This window comes from Eschrichtius robustus, chromosome 14, assembly GCF_028021215.1.
Source record: "Eschrichtius robustus isolate mEscRob2 chromosome 14, mEscRob2.pri, whole genome shotgun sequence".
NCBI classification, from domain to species: Eukaryota; Metazoa; Chordata; class Mammalia; order Artiodactyla; family Eschrichtiidae; genus Eschrichtius; species Eschrichtius robustus.
Genome location: NC_090837.1, coordinates 27,370,020 through 27,386,377, shown reverse-complemented (window position 1 = coordinate 27,386,377; position 16,358 = coordinate 27,370,020). Strand labels below are relative to the sequence as shown.

The 16,358-nt window shown below is 63.3% G+C and overlaps 1 protein-coding gene across 1 annotated transcript; it reads right to left on the bottom strand.

Annotated features, from left to right (window-relative positions):
• Positions 1 to 4,820: 4,820 nt before the first annotated feature.
• SCARF2 (scavenger receptor class F member 2) lies at positions 4,821 to 16,358 on the bottom strand. Its single transcript, XM_068562755.1, has 11 exons — positions 16,195 to 16,358; positions 11,342 to 11,400; positions 11,138 to 11,239; positions 10,410 to 10,929; positions 10,090 to 10,308; positions 9,831 to 9,959; positions 9,123 to 9,226; positions 8,933 to 9,050; positions 8,562 to 8,677; positions 7,333 to 7,485; positions 4,821 to 6,550 (listed from the first exon to the last, which is right to left on the bottom strand). Exons 1-11 carry the CDS (start codon positions 16,356 to 16,358, stop codon positions 5,622 to 5,624), a joined length of 2,613 nt encoding a protein of 870 aa, XP_068418856.1. The 3' UTR covers positions 4,821 to 5,621.

Below are 16,358 nucleotides of genomic sequence, written 5' to 3'. Positions count from 1 at the left end.
GGAAGCCCGTGCACCCCAACGAAGAGCAGCCCCCACTCGCCGCAACCAGAGAAAAGCCCGTGCAGAGCAACGAAGACCCAAAGCAACCAAAAATAAAATAAATAAATTTTAAAAAAGTAAATCAAGGTGGGAAGGAAAAACTCTGAAAAACTGGTTAAGAAAATATGAAGTCTGTTATGGTTTAGTGAAAACTGAAGGATTGAAGGCCGTGCTTTGTCTTTCTGTTAAACCATATTCTACCACTTAGCTTTGACCTTGGTCCTGGAAGGTCAAAAAGCTGAACACCTGATTCAACCTCATCCTGGCATCCTTGCATTCCTGACCGACTACAGGCTCCATGATTGCAAATTACGAAGTCTCATCAGGTGAGCCTTGTCAATCATACACTTAGGCATATCAGGTAGCGTTTTTGTTAATACCTGAATATTCACTTTCACAAATTGGGGAACATTAAGAATTTAATTTGAAGTGGGGGGTAAGCACTGGAATGTCTCACATGGGGACGTATACAACAGGCACCTTAGGGGTGACGGATCCCAGCAGTGGATTCACTGTTGCCCACTCCACCCCCTGAAGTCACTATCCAACCACAGACATGTATTTCCATGTATTTACTGGACCAAGGGCTACCTCAGGTCCAGTATTCAGCCCAAGGTCATTATCCACCCAGTGAGGCCCTTGACCTCCCTCAAACCAACTATTTGTTTCCTTTTTATCTTTTTGGTGTGTTAAAATACACATAACATAATCTTTACCATCTTAACCATTTTTAAGTGTACAGTTCACGAGCTTTAAGTACATTCACAGTGTTGTGCTGCCATCACCACCAACCATCGTGATAACCTTTTCATCTTGTAAAACTGAACCTCTGTCCCCATTAAACACTAACTCCCTATTCCCCTCCCCCAGCCCCTGGCACCCATCATTCCACTTTCTGTCTCTGTGAATTTGACTATTCTAAATACCTCATGTAAGTGGAATCATACAGTATTTGTTCTTTTGTGATGGGCTGATTTCATTTAGCATGATGTCTTCAAGGTTCATCCTTGTTGTATCATGTGTCAGAATTTCCGTCCTTTTTAAGGCTGAATAATATTCCATTGTAGGGTTGGACCACATTTTGCTATCCATTCATCTTTAGACGGACACTTGGGTTGCTTCCACATCTTCGCTACTGTGAAACTAACTAACTTCTTGACTAAACCAGGTGACCTCAGCCCTGTAGCTGGACTCATCCAATGATGACCTCACTCAACACAACTGTCCCCAATGAGGACCCACGGTGCCTGCCCCACTGGACCCCATCTGATATCTCCTCCACCCAGACTCTCTCTCATGCTCCCACTTTCCCTCCTCCTTGTCCTCCGCAGGGGCCCCAACCTCTGCAGACACCCTCACCTGTCTTTGGACTCTCACTCTCTGCTCCCAGACCTTTGCTCTCCTAACCCCACCCCCTTCACCACTGCCCTCTTGTGGGGGGCACCACCAAGCGTCTGGGTGAGCATCCCCAAAGGTACCAACTGCTAGGTGTGTCACAGGCATCCCTGTTCCTGTCACAGCCTCTCCGGTGGCCTTAAGGAACCCTTCGTGTCTACATGGCTCTTTCCATCTATCACCACCTCAAACCATCTTCCCAGCGGGTACTAACTCTTAATTGATTTAAGCTCAAAACAGACAAATAGGCGAACAGAAAAGACTAACAGACACAAGACCAAATGGTCAGACCATGAACCCAAAAGAATCCAGTACCAGAAATCAACAAATCCTCAAAAAGGATCAAACTCAAATTCTTACCATGCTCCCAACAGACAAGAGCCTAGAGCACAGGACCTTGGGGCTGCTGGGGGCCAGGGCACTCAGGAGGGTGCTACCTGGAGCAAGTGCCCATGACCTGAAGACAAGGGTCGGGGTGGCAGAACCGTGGGGGGAGATGATCAGGGGATGATTTTATTCCGGCTACAGCAACCGGAGGAATGTTCACTAACAAGGAACATCACAAGGAGAGGCAGCGGCTGGGGTTTTTTAGAGGCAGGTGATCAAGGGAGTCACAAGGAAGAATGAAGGGGTCTGGCATGTGAGAGGGCAACACAGCCTTTCAGGGTTGGCCTGTTCTGGGCTTGCAGCAGGGTGCAATCTCGGGCATGGGGCTCAGATAAATTCAGTATCATCATCCTGTCTCGGTTCTCCTGCGTGTGTGGTGGACTGAGTGAGTGCTCTCGGTGCTGCTATGGGTCTGGCTGTGTGTGTGTGTCCGCGTGTGTGTGTTGCAGGGTCTGTGTCTCTCCCGACGCTTCTGTAAGTTGGGGGGTGTGTTTTGCGTTGCAGGGTTATGTCCGTCTCGGTGCCCCAAGCTTGGTGGTATCGTGTGTGCTGCTGAGTTTTGTTTTGTTTTGTTTTGTTTTTGCGGTGCAGCCTGTGGGATCTTAGTTCTCCAACCTGGAATCAAACCCGTGCCCCCTGCAGTGGGAGCTCGGAGTCTTAACCACTGGACCGCCAGGGACGTCCCTGCTGAGTCTTCTCTGTCTGTGTGTGTCTCGCAGGGTGAGTGTGCTTCCCTGTACACGCATGTTTGCTTCAGTGTGTGCGTCTCTCCTGGTGTTTCACTGGTTCTTCTGGTCCATGTGTGCGGTGTGGCAGGGCTTCTGTCTCAGCGTTTCTGCGTGTTTGTGTTGGTGGGACTGTCCATTTCCGTCCGGGGGTGTGAGTCTACTGGTGGTGAGTATCTCTGTTTTTCTTTGGGTCTGGCTGTAGGTGTGGGTATGTTTCAGTGTGTGTGTCTGACTGTGCGTCTGTGTGCATGCGTGTGTGTGTGTGTGTGTGTGTGTGTGTGTGTGTGTAGGTGTAGCTCTGCCTCTGTGTGATATGTTCTCCGTCCCCGCCTGAAAGCCGGCAGGGCTCAGGCCTTCTCCAGTCCCACATTCCTCCCGCTCCTTTGTGCTCTGTGCTACAAAAAATATTTGCGTTTTCCACGACTCATAATTTTTCCTCCTCAATCGCTACCAGATGTGGGTCCTGTGGTCCTCGTCCCCATGGCAACGGAGGTTCCAGCAGCTGCGGTTCCCTTTTGTGGCGCCTGCCCTGGGAGCTGGCACCGCTGCAGGCCTATGGGGGTGGGGAGGGGGTCCCAGCAGCTCCCTCTCCAGGCGGCTACTGGATCATCCTGGGGGGTTTCTTGGGCCAGGTCCTGCCTGGTCTCCAGGCCACAGCATCTGGCCCCCAGGGTGGCAGGGCTGGCTGCCGGAAGTGCGGGAGGTGCTCCTGCTCTGTGAGGCACCCACACAGAGGGGCTCCTGAAGCTCAGGGTCTTGGATGCCTGGAGTCTCCCAGAGCAGGAGGCAGAGGGGCCCCAGGAAAGGCCTGGCCGATGCGATAGCTCTGGTCGCCCCACGGTGCTGATCCAGGCCAGGGAGCAGGCGAGCTGGAGCAGGGGTTCGGGGGTTGGGGAGCGGCAGGGTGGCACATGGTGGGTGGGGGGTGCACGGCAAGACTGTGGCCCGAACCACCTCACTGCCTCCACCACCTTCCTCAGCCACTGCCCTACCCTTGCTGAGCCCAGCTGGGCAGCTGCCCTTCCTGGCTGACGTTAAGCCTGTGTTCTCAGCCCCGGCAGCCAGCATGGCCTGGTGCCGGAAGGGATGAGGCTGGCCAGGCGCAGGGCCACGGCTGGGAGGGTGCCCAGCTGGCTCGAGGGAAGGTGCGTGCCCCGGGGACAGGGAGCCTGCCTTCCACGTGCTGCCTGACCAGGCCAGATGCAGGGACTACGGCCACAGGAGCCACACCAGATGTCCCGCCTGTGCCATGAGGCCATCTCCACTCAGGTGGCTCAGCCCCTGTACATGTCACTGACGTTTACCTCCACGTGGCATCTGGCCAGAGGGCAAGAAACTTGCCAGGTGAGATCCCTGAGCTGCCAGCACTGGTCAGACTCTGGTCGTGCTGGGGCCTACGGGGCGGGGGTGGGGAGATGAATGGAGAATCTTGGCAGAATCTCCTGATCGAAAGAGCTGGCAGCAAAAGGTGAGGAAAAGGCCTGCTAGGCAGAGGCAGGGAGATGGGAGGAGCCCAGATGGACGAGGGACAGCGGACACCGTAGAAAAGTGAGGCTTTGGAGCTCAGGAAGGTCACTTGTGAGGCCATCCTGAGGGCCAGAAGCAGTGAAGACATTAGGACAAATGGCCACAGAAAGAAGGTCAGGCCAGAGTGGGAGCAGGCTGAGGTTGGGCGGGGGAGCAGGGGAGTGGGGGGGACTGCCAGCAGGGCCAGCCAGGGCTCTGGGCCAGGTGGGCTCTCCCCCTCCCCCCACCTCTCGGGCCGGGAGAGTTTCCGGCTGAGGACAGGGAGCCCATTGAGATGGACAGCGCGGCTCTGTGTGGTGCCAGACTGTCTTGTTTGTGCCAGATGCGGCCCGGCTGGAGGCTGTGCCCGTGGCCTGCTGCCCCCTGGCCCCAGCCTCTGACCCACCCCAGCCACACCAAACAGCTCAAGGCCCCAAGTGTAACAGCAGTGGGCAGTGGGGAAGGTGCAGGGCAGAAGCAGCCCCACGCGCCAGCTCCTTCCTCGTAGCCAAGGGTGCCACTCTATCTGCTCCTACATACCCTTCATCCCAGGTTGCCAGTCCAGGATGGGGCAGGCCGAGGTGGGTGCCCAGTAAACTTGATAAACAGGTGAAGGATGGGCAGATGGACATGACCCACTTCCAGCGTGGTCCTGGGAGACCCACACCTGGGCTCCCAGGCTCCACTTGGGTCGAGGGGTCCTGGCGCAATTTCTTTTGGGGGGACATCCTTGTCAGAGGCCCAGCAGATAGGAAGCAGTCAGAGCACGGGGGGAAAAAAGGCACTTTATTAAGAAAGCTTTGGCCAAGCCCCTGCCGGGAGGAGCCCATCCTGGGGCACCCGGATGGGGTGGGAGCAGCCCTGCCGGGGGCCTATAAATACGTCTCCACAGGCCACTGGAGTTGCCCCTCGGATTCCCAGGCATGTGGGGTGGTGGGAGGCCATCAAAACCAGCTCGACAGCGGAGGGGCCAGGGCTGGGGAGGCTAGGGCTGGGAGAGCGTGGGTGGGGCTGGGGTGGGTGGGGAGACAGCCAAGCCTCCTGAGGAGCAGAGACCAGCCCTTCTCCCCAGGCTCCGGTCAACCAGGTGCCCTGGGGCTCGGCCAGTGGAAGTAGCCTCTGGCTAGGGTCACAGAAGGGAACCTCCAGCCAGAGGCGCCAGGCCCTGGCCAGAGAGAGGCTGCCAGGGTGGAAGTGCTTCTGGCCTCAGCCAGTGAGAAGGTGACCCAGCCAAGGCACTCTTGGCCAGTGAGAGGTGTTCTTTAGGCAGAGCCCTCCTGCCCTTGGCCTTTGAGACCCGGGCTGGTGGGAGCCCTCCACAGGCAGGCCATGGGAAGGGAAGGGCCAGCAAAGCGTCTGTCAGGCCTTAGCCACTGGGATGGGGCTTCCTGCCCGAGCGCGGGACCCCATCCTGGAGAGCCGTTGGGCCTGAGCCAGTGAGACGCAGCCTCCCGCCAGGCTGCTCTGGGCTGGGGCCCCCGCGGGAGACGCCGGGCGCGCACGGGACGCGGGGTGGCAAGCAGCGCTGCTAAGCCGGGGAGCTGCAGGCACGGCGGGGCCGCCCTACTACAGGGTGGGCGCGCCCACCCGGCCCGGCTCGCCAGCCACCTCCCGGCTCTTCTTGCGAGGCGGCTTCTGGATGGGGGTCTTCTTTCGGGGGGTGTCGGATCCGGGCGTGCCCGCTGCCGCCTTCTCGGGCCCTGGGGCCTCGGGCGCGGGGGGCGCGCGGGCCGGCGAGGCGGGAGGCACCGAGCGCCTGGCCTTCTGCGGCGGCGCCGGCTTCTCTCGGGGGCCCTGCGTGCCCACGGCCCCCTCGGCGCGGCCCAGGCTGCGAGTCTTGTCGCGCAGCTCGGCGGCCAGCATGGAGGCGGCCTCAGGTGCGCTGCGCGGGGGACCGCCAGCGTCCGTGGGCTCTGAGAGGCCCGGGCCACGGCCACGCGCCCGAGCCCGGGGCGGCGAGGGTGCGGCGAGGGCCGGCCCCTCCTCGGCCAGCCCCGGGGGCCGCAGCGTCGGGTCGCGGGCCCTGGGGCTGCAGGGCTCGTCCGGCCGCGCCGACGTGTCGCTGGGCGTCCGTTTCCTCTTGCTGGGGCTGGGAGCGGCCTCGGGACCTGCGGGTGGCGGCGACGGCGCACGCGCGGCGGCGGCACCGTGCTTGCCGTGGATCCAGGACACCTTGGGCTTGGTGGCGGGGTCGGGCGGCGGCGGCTTCCTGCGCTCGGGCGATGGCGAAAGCGACAGGCCTCGGGCCTCGCCCCGGACCCGGGCCGGCCGGGCCTCGCGCCGGGCCACACGCGCATACAGCGCCCCGCCGGGCCCGTCCCCGCTCGACGCCGACCGCTCGCTGTCAGAGGACGCGCGGAGGGGCGTGGCCTCCTCCGCGGGCGTAGTCACCGGTGCAGGGGACGAAGCCAGCGCCTCGGCAGGGGCAGGGGCAGGGGCAGGGGCAGGGGCTGGGGCGGTGGGGGCCTCCGCGTCCCGGCTCTCGGTTGCCGCCTCTGACAAGGGAAGAGCGGGGCGGTCACCTCCTCCGGAAAGAGCTTGGCCCTCCAGCCTCCAAGAGCAAACCCTCGCTGGCGCCCCACCTCCCCTCCTCTTCCCACCCCAGCTGGCGCTTAGTCGCCGTGGCATCCAGACATGCCTGGCACATTCACTGCACTGACCACAAACTTAGCTCAGAGCCCCGGGGGCGGAGGGCTGGGGTAGTGGGGCTCATTCCTGGGCTGCAGCCCCAACTCGGCCTGGACTCGCACCCCTCCCCCACCACATCCCCAGCCTGGGGGGCCACCATCACCACATTTGACCCTCGATTCCTAGTTCTTCTTTAAGAGAAAGGCCTTCTAAGGCTCAGAGGTTAGTCACCTGCCCAAGGTCACTCACGGGGATGGTCTGGGGAAGAGAGAGGCCAGAAGCCCAGCTATTCAGGCTGCTTCTTGATGTTTGTGAGCCAAGGCTTCAGGTGAAAGTGTGTCCCCATATCCTGAAAACCCCATTTCCTGTCTCCTCTGCCACCTCCTCCCCAGGCCCGGAATTTTCTCTGCCTGGTCTCCCCAGAAGTGAACCTAGGCTGTGGCTACCTCCCCAGACCCTACCCCAGTCTGGTGCTGGGCAGCAAAGAACCCCACTCTGCAACCTCAACTGTGTATCCACCCCCCAGTTAACAGCATCACTAGCCCTTCCTCCCCATGCTGCCTGTCCCTCAGAGCATAGATATTTCAGCTGGAACCTTTCACTGGGTCAGAGCAAGGGGGGTCCTCACGCCAAGCAGAGGGGTACTCACCCTCGTGGGGTACGCAGTATACAGGGCCTTCATCCGTGGTGTCAAAGGAGGAGAAGGAGGCCCGGGAGGACCATGATGGCGAGGGCTGCTCCAGCCCCGAGGGCGGCTCCAGGAAGCTGCAGTTGAGCGTGTTATCCAGGTCGTGATGGGCCACTGGGGAAGGAGGGAGGCATAGCTGCCAGGGGCCCCGCCTGCCCCAGCCAGTGCCCTTGCAAGCCCTCCTGCCACAAATGATGGAGGGACCCAAGCCAGCCCTACCCCAAGATAGTGGGTGGGACAGGCAATTCAACAGGCTAGTGTACGGCCACGGAGCTGAGCGAGGTCGGGCCGAAAGTTGGGAAAAGAGAGAGCACCTGGCTGGGAGAGGCCATCAGGGACTCCAAGCCACGCTTCAGACCCTGTCTTGCAGCAGTTTTTGAATGCAAATGTGCAGTGGTGAAGCCACCCTTTGGCTCAGCCGTCTCAGCAGGCTGCACCCCTAGGCACGGCCTCCACAGACATAGACCCCACAACGGGGGAATCCCAGAGGCTGGCCAGCCTGTTCCCCTCTCACAAATGGGATGTGGGTTCCAGCCCCCACATCTGTGCCCATAGATCCCACTCTGCTGAGTGGGCCCAGGGGTTTTCTCAGCTGTCTGCATCTTTACCTCCCAGGAGACTTCATCTCCCCATCCCCCTCATGTTTGGAAACAAGTGGGAAAGACGCAGAGAGACTCCACCCCGGTGTGAGTCAGTGCAGGCAGGAGAGAAGCAGCACCGCCCCGCACCCAGCCCCGTCCTGAGGTAGGGTGGGGGCCGAGGGACCAGCCTGAGGGCACAGCTGGGGATCCGGGCCGGGGGCGGGTCTTCCTGTGGCAGGGCATTCCCACTCACAGGTGCCCGCGTCCACCTGCGGCTCGCATCAGGACTGACAGTGTACTCACTCCCGCAGACTGCGGGGGCCTGACGGCCGCGGATGTCCAGTCCACACTGCCCCACCACACCACACATGCAGTCACAGTCACCGAGACAGGGCCCACACCTGCCCGCACACGTAGGACCCCTGCCTTCCTCCAGGGCTCCCCTGCATCCGCATTCTTTCTTTCCTCCCCCTGGTCGCACCTCCCTACGCCCCCACATCGACACTCAAGGCCCTGCAGTTCCTACACCGACCCCGTCACACCCATTTCCCAGCAGCCTCCTGCGTCGGGGGGTGTTCCTCGGAGACTCCTTACCTACGTCATCCTTACCTACGACCTTGGGCAGCTTCTGCCTGCGGAGCGGGATCCGGGGCAGCTTCATACTGATGCGACTGAAGCGCCCGCATAGGCGCTGCGGCGCCTTCTTCCTCCCAAGCGAGAGCTCCCTGCGGGGGCGGCGTCTGAGCGAAGGGGCGCGGCCGCGCCTTGCCAGAGGGGCGGGGCGAGCCCGTGGGAGCCCACCCACAGGGAGGGCGGGGCCTGAGCGGAGGGGCGGGGCCTAAGGCCGGGAGAGGCCCACGGGAGCAGAAACTCAGGGAGGGCGGGGCCTGAGCTAACGAAGGGTGGGGCCCCCCAGGGCGCGCCGTGCTGCAGACCCCGCGCGGCCGGAACCGGGGGAGGGAGGGACCTGGAAGCCTCACCCGCGCGCGGGGTCCTTGCCGCGGCAGGCGCAGCAGCAGCCGAGCAGCGAGAGCAGCAGGCCGAGGAGCAGGGCGAGCAGCGCGCCCGCGCCCATCACGCCCTTTCGCTGGTTGGTCTCTGTGGGGGTCACAGGGTCAGCGAGGTGCCGGCAGCCCCCGCGCCCCCGCCGGGTCGCCCCCACCCACTCACCCAGGCGGCAGGCACCGGTGACCGGGTCGCACGAGTCCTCGTGGCAGCTGCAGGCCTGGGCGCAGTCCACGCCGTGGAGCCCGGGCGGGCAAGTCAGGTTACAGCTGCGGGGGCGCGAGGTCAGGGAGGGGCGTGGGGTCTGGGAGCGCCAAGCGGCCCTCGGTTACGCCTCCCGCCCTCGCCCCCGCGGCCAGCCAGCCCCGGCCCCGGGTTCTCCATTCTCTGGGAACTGCAGCCCACCCCCACCTCCAGCACACCCTGAGTGATCAATGTTTTGGAAACAAATGTGTGCACTCCAGCGAGACGGAGTCTGGGGGACGGGTCGTGGACACTGGCCGCAGTGCCCATTGCTGGGGCTGACTCTTCTGTGGGGGAAAAAGGGGCTGCCAGACGAGATCCTTGGCTGTACGTGGAGGTCCCTGCTCATTCCACATCATCTCCGGGTCACCTCAGCCCTGCAGCCTTCAAGGAGCCCACTGGCCACAGGCTGACCTGGTCGCCAGATCCCGCTGGAGCGCCGGCTCCACCCCAGGGCAGGAAACTGCCCCAAAGAGCCTGTTGTCGCTCCCTAGCTGAAGTATGGGGGCCAAGGCTGAGGGGCCAAGCCTGGGTCCCGCCTGGTCGGCCAACGCAGCAGCACCTGGGGTCTGGCTGGAGCCCAGTGCCGGATACAGACCCCTCAAACCCCTTGGGTCCCCGGGCACTCACTGGGGCCCGTGGACGCCCGGGCTGCATAGGCAACGTCCCGACTGGAAGTCGCAGTGGCCGCTGCCGCAGTCGGCGCACACGAACGCGCAGTCCTCGCCGTAGGTGCCATTGCTGCACTTGGTCTCACACCTCGGAACGCGGGGAGGGGGCGTCAGCGGAAACAGGGCAAACGACCCTTAAGCCACAGAGCCCTCCGCGGAGGGCAATCGGGGGAGGCCGGCTGGGGTCTGCGTGTCTGGGGCGGACACGGGTTGCTCACCGGTCACCGATCCAGCCCGCGTTGCAGCGCGTGCACTTGCCGGTTACGTGGTTGCAGGCGTGCCCGTCGCGACACGGCGGGCAGCGGTGGCCGCAGCCCTCGCCGTAGAAGCCGGTGGCGCACGGCTGGTCGCACTTGGTGCCGTTCCAGCCGGGCTCGCACGTCAGGCAACGGCCCTCGGCCACCGTGCATGGCTGCTGGCCCTTGCACTGGCCGCATCTGGGGAAGGGGCGGGAGGCTAGGCGGGGTCCGGGCCGCCTCACCCCGGCTCCCTCGGCGCCTGCCCCTCCTCTCCCTCCCCGGCCGGGGCCCGCGCTTACCGGCGGCGGCAGCCCAGGCCGTAGAAGCCGGCAGGGCAAGGCTCGCGGCAGTACTTGCCCCGGTAACCGGGCTCGCACGCGCACGTGCCGTCCACCGGATGGCAGCGGCCGCGGAAGCACTGGCAATAGCGCTCGCAGCGCGCGCCGAACGTGCGCTCGCGGCACTGGCAGCGGCCGCTCTGTTGCTCGCACGGCGACGTGTTGCAGGCACACTGGTTGTTGCAGCTGCGGCCCCACCAGCCTGCGTGGCAGAGGCACGCGCCCGTCTGTGGGTCGCAGCGCGACGTGGCGCTGCAGTAGCACGCGCTGGCGCACTGTGGGCCCCACCAGCCAGGCTCGCAGCGACACGCGCCGCTCCGCGGGTGGCACGCGCCGTGCTGGCATTGGCACGCATGCTCGCAGCGTGCGCCCCAGCGCCGCGCGTGACATGTACACTGGCCCGTCACGTCCTCGCACTGCCCGTGTGGGTGGCAGACACACAGCTCCTTGCAGTCGGGACCCCAGAACTGGCGCGGGCACTCTGCAGAGCGAGCGGAGAGGGTGGGAGGCCCAGGTGCTCGCGTGGGGGCCCAGACCCAGCCCGAACCTGCCCGCGTCCAGCCCCCCGCCCCCGGGGACCCGCACCCGACTCAGGCCCCGCCCACTCACAGGCCCCGCCTCCAGTTCAGGCCCCGCCCATCTCTGGGATCCTGCCCCACTGCCCCGTGCCCGCCACAATCCGCGCTCACTGGTGTCGCAGTTGGCACCGAAGTAGCCATGGCGGCAGCGGCACTCGCCCGGCCGCACGCACACCTCGTTCTCCGAGCACGTGGAGTTGCCTTCGCACACAGCTGCGAACGAGACGCGCCCAAGTTGTTGCGAGTTCAGCCCTCACACTAACCCTCCTCTCCGTGACCCCGCCCCCTGCCCAAGTCCCAGGGTGCCCTACTCACCGATCCCACACTCGTCCCCCTGCTGCCTCCAGCCAGCGCAGCAAGTGAGCTCCTGGGAGCTGCAGGCAGAGAGAGGGCGCCTGAGCTCGGGACCCACTCCTAGTCCTCGCTGGGTCCCCCAGCAACCTCCACCCTGCCCTAGGGAGGTGGTTATCAAGGCCCTGCTGTGTGGCCGGCACTGCTGTAGGTTCGGGAGACTCGAAGCGAATAAGACACAAATTCCAGCCCTCTAGAACGGACACTGGGAGGCGGCAGATGGCAGACCACCTCCAGGGACTTCCCAGTTCCCTCTACAAGGGGTCTCGCCACTCCTCCTGATCTGTGCCCTCTTCCCCCATCCACTAGGCCAGAGAAGAGACCCCACATGTCCCAGGAGGGGCAGCAGTGAGGTGGGGGTGGGGCAAAGGTCCCTGGGCCTCCAGGACCTGCTCAGGCATAGAGGTCTAGGGCATCCCTGGGGGTGGGGGTCTGGCCAGATGGGTGTCAGGGATCCAGATATGACGTGACCTGGACAGTGCCAGGACTGGCTGGGCCGGGTGGGCACATCTGGATGCCCAACTGGAGCACCAAAGCAGATGGGTAGTCTCTGAGCGAGGTGGACACAGCAAGGTGTCCACTTGGGGAGGGGCAAGGTACACCCAGGGAGTCCTCCGTCTGAGTAAGGAGAGTAAAACTGAGGGCTGCAGAGCACCAGGGCGAGACTTGGGCTGGAGGAAGGCAACATTAGAATGTCCTCTCCGTGAAATTTCATAAAATCTTGTTTAATTTTATTTGGCTTTACATGGTACAGGAGGTAAAAAATTTGTGTCCCATATCAGGGTGGTGCAGCCTCCCAAGCCCTGGGCTGATGAGGTGTGTAGGCACAAAGGTTTGGAGGCCCTGCCCAAGTGAAGCCATGGCCACTGGTGAGGGCCATGAGGGCTGAGGTGGGGTGTGCCCACACTGTGGGGCAAAGGAGGCTGAGAAGGAACAGACACTAAGGCTGCAGTTCTGCAGGGTCCCATCAGACCTAGAACTTCAGCCAAATGCAAAAAGCACACAGCCATCATTCACACTTCAGAGAAAAGGAGAGGGCCTCTTGGGAAGGATGTGAATCTAGAACCGGGATGTGGTGGTGGGAGGAGGTGGGAGGGGCCTGAGGACCCTGGGGTGGGGGTGGGATGGCCTGAGAAGGGAAAGGCTGCAGCTGCCCCATATCACACCCCTCAGAAGATGCCCCCCAACCGTTCCCAGCTCGAAATGATCACCACACCCTGGATGGGGCCCCCGGACTCCAAGGGAGCCCCCTCTCCCAGAAAGGGCTGGATTCTCCTTTGGGCCAAAGATATGGGACCTGGGGAACAGGACCCATAAAACCCCAAACTTCAAGGAATGGGCCAGCTTATTTTCCACAAATAAAACTGGAAACCAGAGACAGGAACACTAAGCAGGCCTGGATTTTCTGGCCCCCATTGTCCCCACCCACCCAGCCTTGTCCTGGGGCTCCGAGATGGCCATCTGTAGGGAGACCCAGGTCTGAGGGCCCATCACCCTCCTGCCTTTTCTGCCAGTCTGAACCCAGGTCTCTGGATGGAGAGCCTCTGTAGAGGTCCCTCCTGCAGGCAGCCTCACCAGATGGCCTGCTGGGATGGCCCAGGAACACTGACCACCTTCCATCCTGGACGACCTGGCTGCATGGCTCTGTAATTGGGTTGGGAGCCTGGTTTTAGGGCCACACTAAGGTGGATTGGATGCCTGGGTCTGCCACTTGCTGTGTGACCTTGGGCACAGAACTTTACCTCTCTGAGCTCCAGCTGCTAAATCTGTAGAATGGGGCCCATAGGTTTGGCAGGAGGATTAAGAGAGTCAAGATGTGTTCAGCACAAACTATGAGCTCAGCCGAAGCTGTGCTGTGAGCTCCAGCCCATGCTAAGCAGGCTCTAGGAAGTCCCTGAGTTCACCTGGTCCCCTCAGCATGGCTGGTGCCCAGGCCCCACCCAACAGAGCTAACAAGCCTGCTCCCCGGCAGGACAGAGCCCACGTGGAGGATGAGTCTGTGGGACTTTTCCTTCTGGGACGGGCTGGCAGAAAAGGCCAGGCTAGGTTGGCAGGCCCATTTTCCCAGATCTTATGAAAGTGAGATGACAAGAAAGATGGCCCAGTGCAGGGGTAGCTCCTACACTAGGGCAGGACCCTGGGGTGTCAATCCAGGCCGCTCAGCAAGCAGGCTGTGCTGCAGGCTGCCCCCTCCATAGATCACTGTTACTGCAAATGATGCTGCGGTGATTTAAAACTTCATCTTGAACCTGCCCAAGCCACCTCGGCAAAGCTCCCCAAGAGCACTGCCTGCTCACTGTGCCAGTGTCTGTCCCGTTCTCTCCCGTCCAGACAGGAAGCTCCTCTGCCTCCACACCCCCTGGGACTCCATGCCTGCCCCACTCTCCTCCTTCCCCCCTGGGCACCCCTCCCCTGGTTTCTGCCCCACCCCCTGCCTCCCTCCCCTGCTCTGTCCACTCTAGCTCCCTAGGGAAGCTCCCTAGGTCCCATCGAGACACTGACAATGCCTCAGAGGCCTCGAGGGGGGCCCTCCTCCCGACTAGCGCCCCCCACCCCGAGTCTTCTCCATCTCAGGGTAAAGACTGTCCTTCCAGGCTGGGAGGTTGGGAGGGGACTCTGCTCTCTCCCAGAGTGGATCAATTGAGAAACACGCCAGCTCTATCTTCCAAACTGGATCTAGGATGGGACAGGCCACTTGTCGCCCGCCCAGCCTTGTGAGAGCCACCCTCACCCTCCCTGGTTCTCTCCCACCTTCTGCCCTCCTGCCCCAGTTCATCTGCCACCTGACAGCCAACCCAGGTCACATCCTGCCCCTCTTCTGTGCAAAGCCCACGGGGGTTCCCATCGCCCTGTGGCCTCTCCTCCACCATCCCCGTCCCAGCCCCCAGGGCTCCTTCCTGTGCTTCCAACAGGCCCTCTGCACTCAGGGCCCTGCCCCAGACGCCACCCTGCTCTGCCTCCTCTCCCACGGGCCTCTCTCACTCATCACTTCCCACTGGGTCTCCCCCCAACTGAACACCTCCTCCCCAGCCCTTGCCAGATGTCAGATGATTTGCTGTGTCTCCTCCACACAGGACAGCTGTATCCCTGCACCAACAAGAGGCCTGCACACAGTAAGTGTATGGGATTTTACTGACTGAGAGCTGCTCCCTGCCCTAGTCCTCCTGACTCCGGGGGGAGGGAACGCTAGTGGGAGCCTGGCAATGCCCAGCCTTGGGAAGGTAATGAAGAGATGGTCCAGACCCTGGGGGGGATGGGGGAGTGCCGTCTTTCCCATTAACCAGCTCCACACAGGATCACAGTTATCCCTCCTCTACCACCACCAACCCCACTGGACAGGAGTATGGACTGGCCCAGAAGGGTTAAGCGTTGTGCCCGGGGCCACTCAGATGGGGAGAGGTGGCACCAGGATCTGAAACCCAACCCAGGCTCTTGGCTACTGGAACAGGCCGCGTGATGGGACATCTCGGGGAGAGGCGGAGTGGAGCAGGCTCCGGACAGCTCTGGGTTGCCATCGGATTCCCCCCGCACCCGCCGGCACGGACCCCCACAGGGAAGGAGGGCCGTGGCGGAGGGACAGGGCCGGCGACGATCGCGCCCTCCCCCTCTCCAGGCGGCCCCGCCCGCCACAGCCGCTGCATTCCTGGGGCCGGGGAGGCCCGGGAGGCCCGGGAGGCGGCGGCGGCGGCGTCGATGTGAAGCAGATGGCGGGCCAGGCCGGCCCCCGCCCCAGAGGCGGGGCTCGCAGCGGGGAGGGGTCTGCGCGCCTCAGGATCCGAGCTCGGAAACCCCGCGCGGCCCCTCACAGCCCCTTGTCTGCCGCGACCGCCTGCCCCCAGACGCGGCCTCCCTGGGCCCTGCGGCCCAGGGCGCCCCCACCGCACCCGCCAGGAGCCCGTGATGCTTCTCCAGCTTCCCGCCTGCCTGGCGCCCCCCGCCCGCGCCAAGGCACCCCCTCACGCCGGCTCCTCGCCCCCGCGCGGAGATGCCCTTGACCTCGCAGTGGCCTCTGACAGACCGACCGGGTCCTCCGACTCCTGCGCCCACTCCTGGGTCCTGGCCTGCGCTCTTCGCCCTCCGCGCAAGGTCCTGGGCCCGGCGCCCTCCGGCAGGGCCTGTCCCCTCCTGTCCCACACTGGCTTCCCCAGCCCGGCTCCTCGTGGCGCCCACCTCTGCGCCGCCCCTCTGCACCCCGTATCCCCACCCGGGAGTCCCCCATCCTCCCGATGCCGGCGCACGTCATTGTCCTTTCTATTCCCGCTTCTGGTCCACTCTGAGCTCAGGCTCCTCGACGCCCACCTCCATTACCACCCTCTTCCCACCCGCGCCCGCTCTTTCTAAGACACAAATCTGTCCTTCCGACTCGCCTGCCTCAAGATCTCCGCGGCTCCCTCTTCTCAGGAGCCTCGCTCCATCTCTCCTGGACGCTCACCCTCCCTCCATCACGGCTCGAGCCACACTCGTGTGCCTGAGCCCTTGCACATGCCATGCCATGGGCTTGGAATGCGCTTCCCGTCTTCTTGCGGCCTTCACAATCCGGCCCAAGGGTCCCTTTTCCTGGGTCTGAAATTTCGTACCCCGTGTGTCAGCCCTCCAGGCGTCCGCTGCCCTCCGCTCTACCCTCGCCCGCTTCTCGCCCGGGGTATCCTCGGACGCACCGTCGTGGCCCGGCGCCCGGGCTCGGCCTGGAGCGGAGCCGGCGTCGGCGAGGGCGGCCCGAGGGGCCCGCACGTTTGGCTCAGGGAGGTCCTGGGAGTCCCCTCCCCCCGGCCCCGGGCGTCCCTCCGGCCCCCTCCCCCAGCCCGGCCGGCTCCTACCCGGGCGCGCGGCACACGTTGCGGCCGCGCGGGCTCAGCTCCTGGGGCGCCGCGGGGCCGGGCAGTAGCCAGAGCAGCAGCAGCAGCGGCGGCAGCGGCGGCGGCGGCCCCCCGGCTCCCCGGCGCCGCGCCGGCCCGGCCCCCTGGGGCCCTGCGCCCTCCAT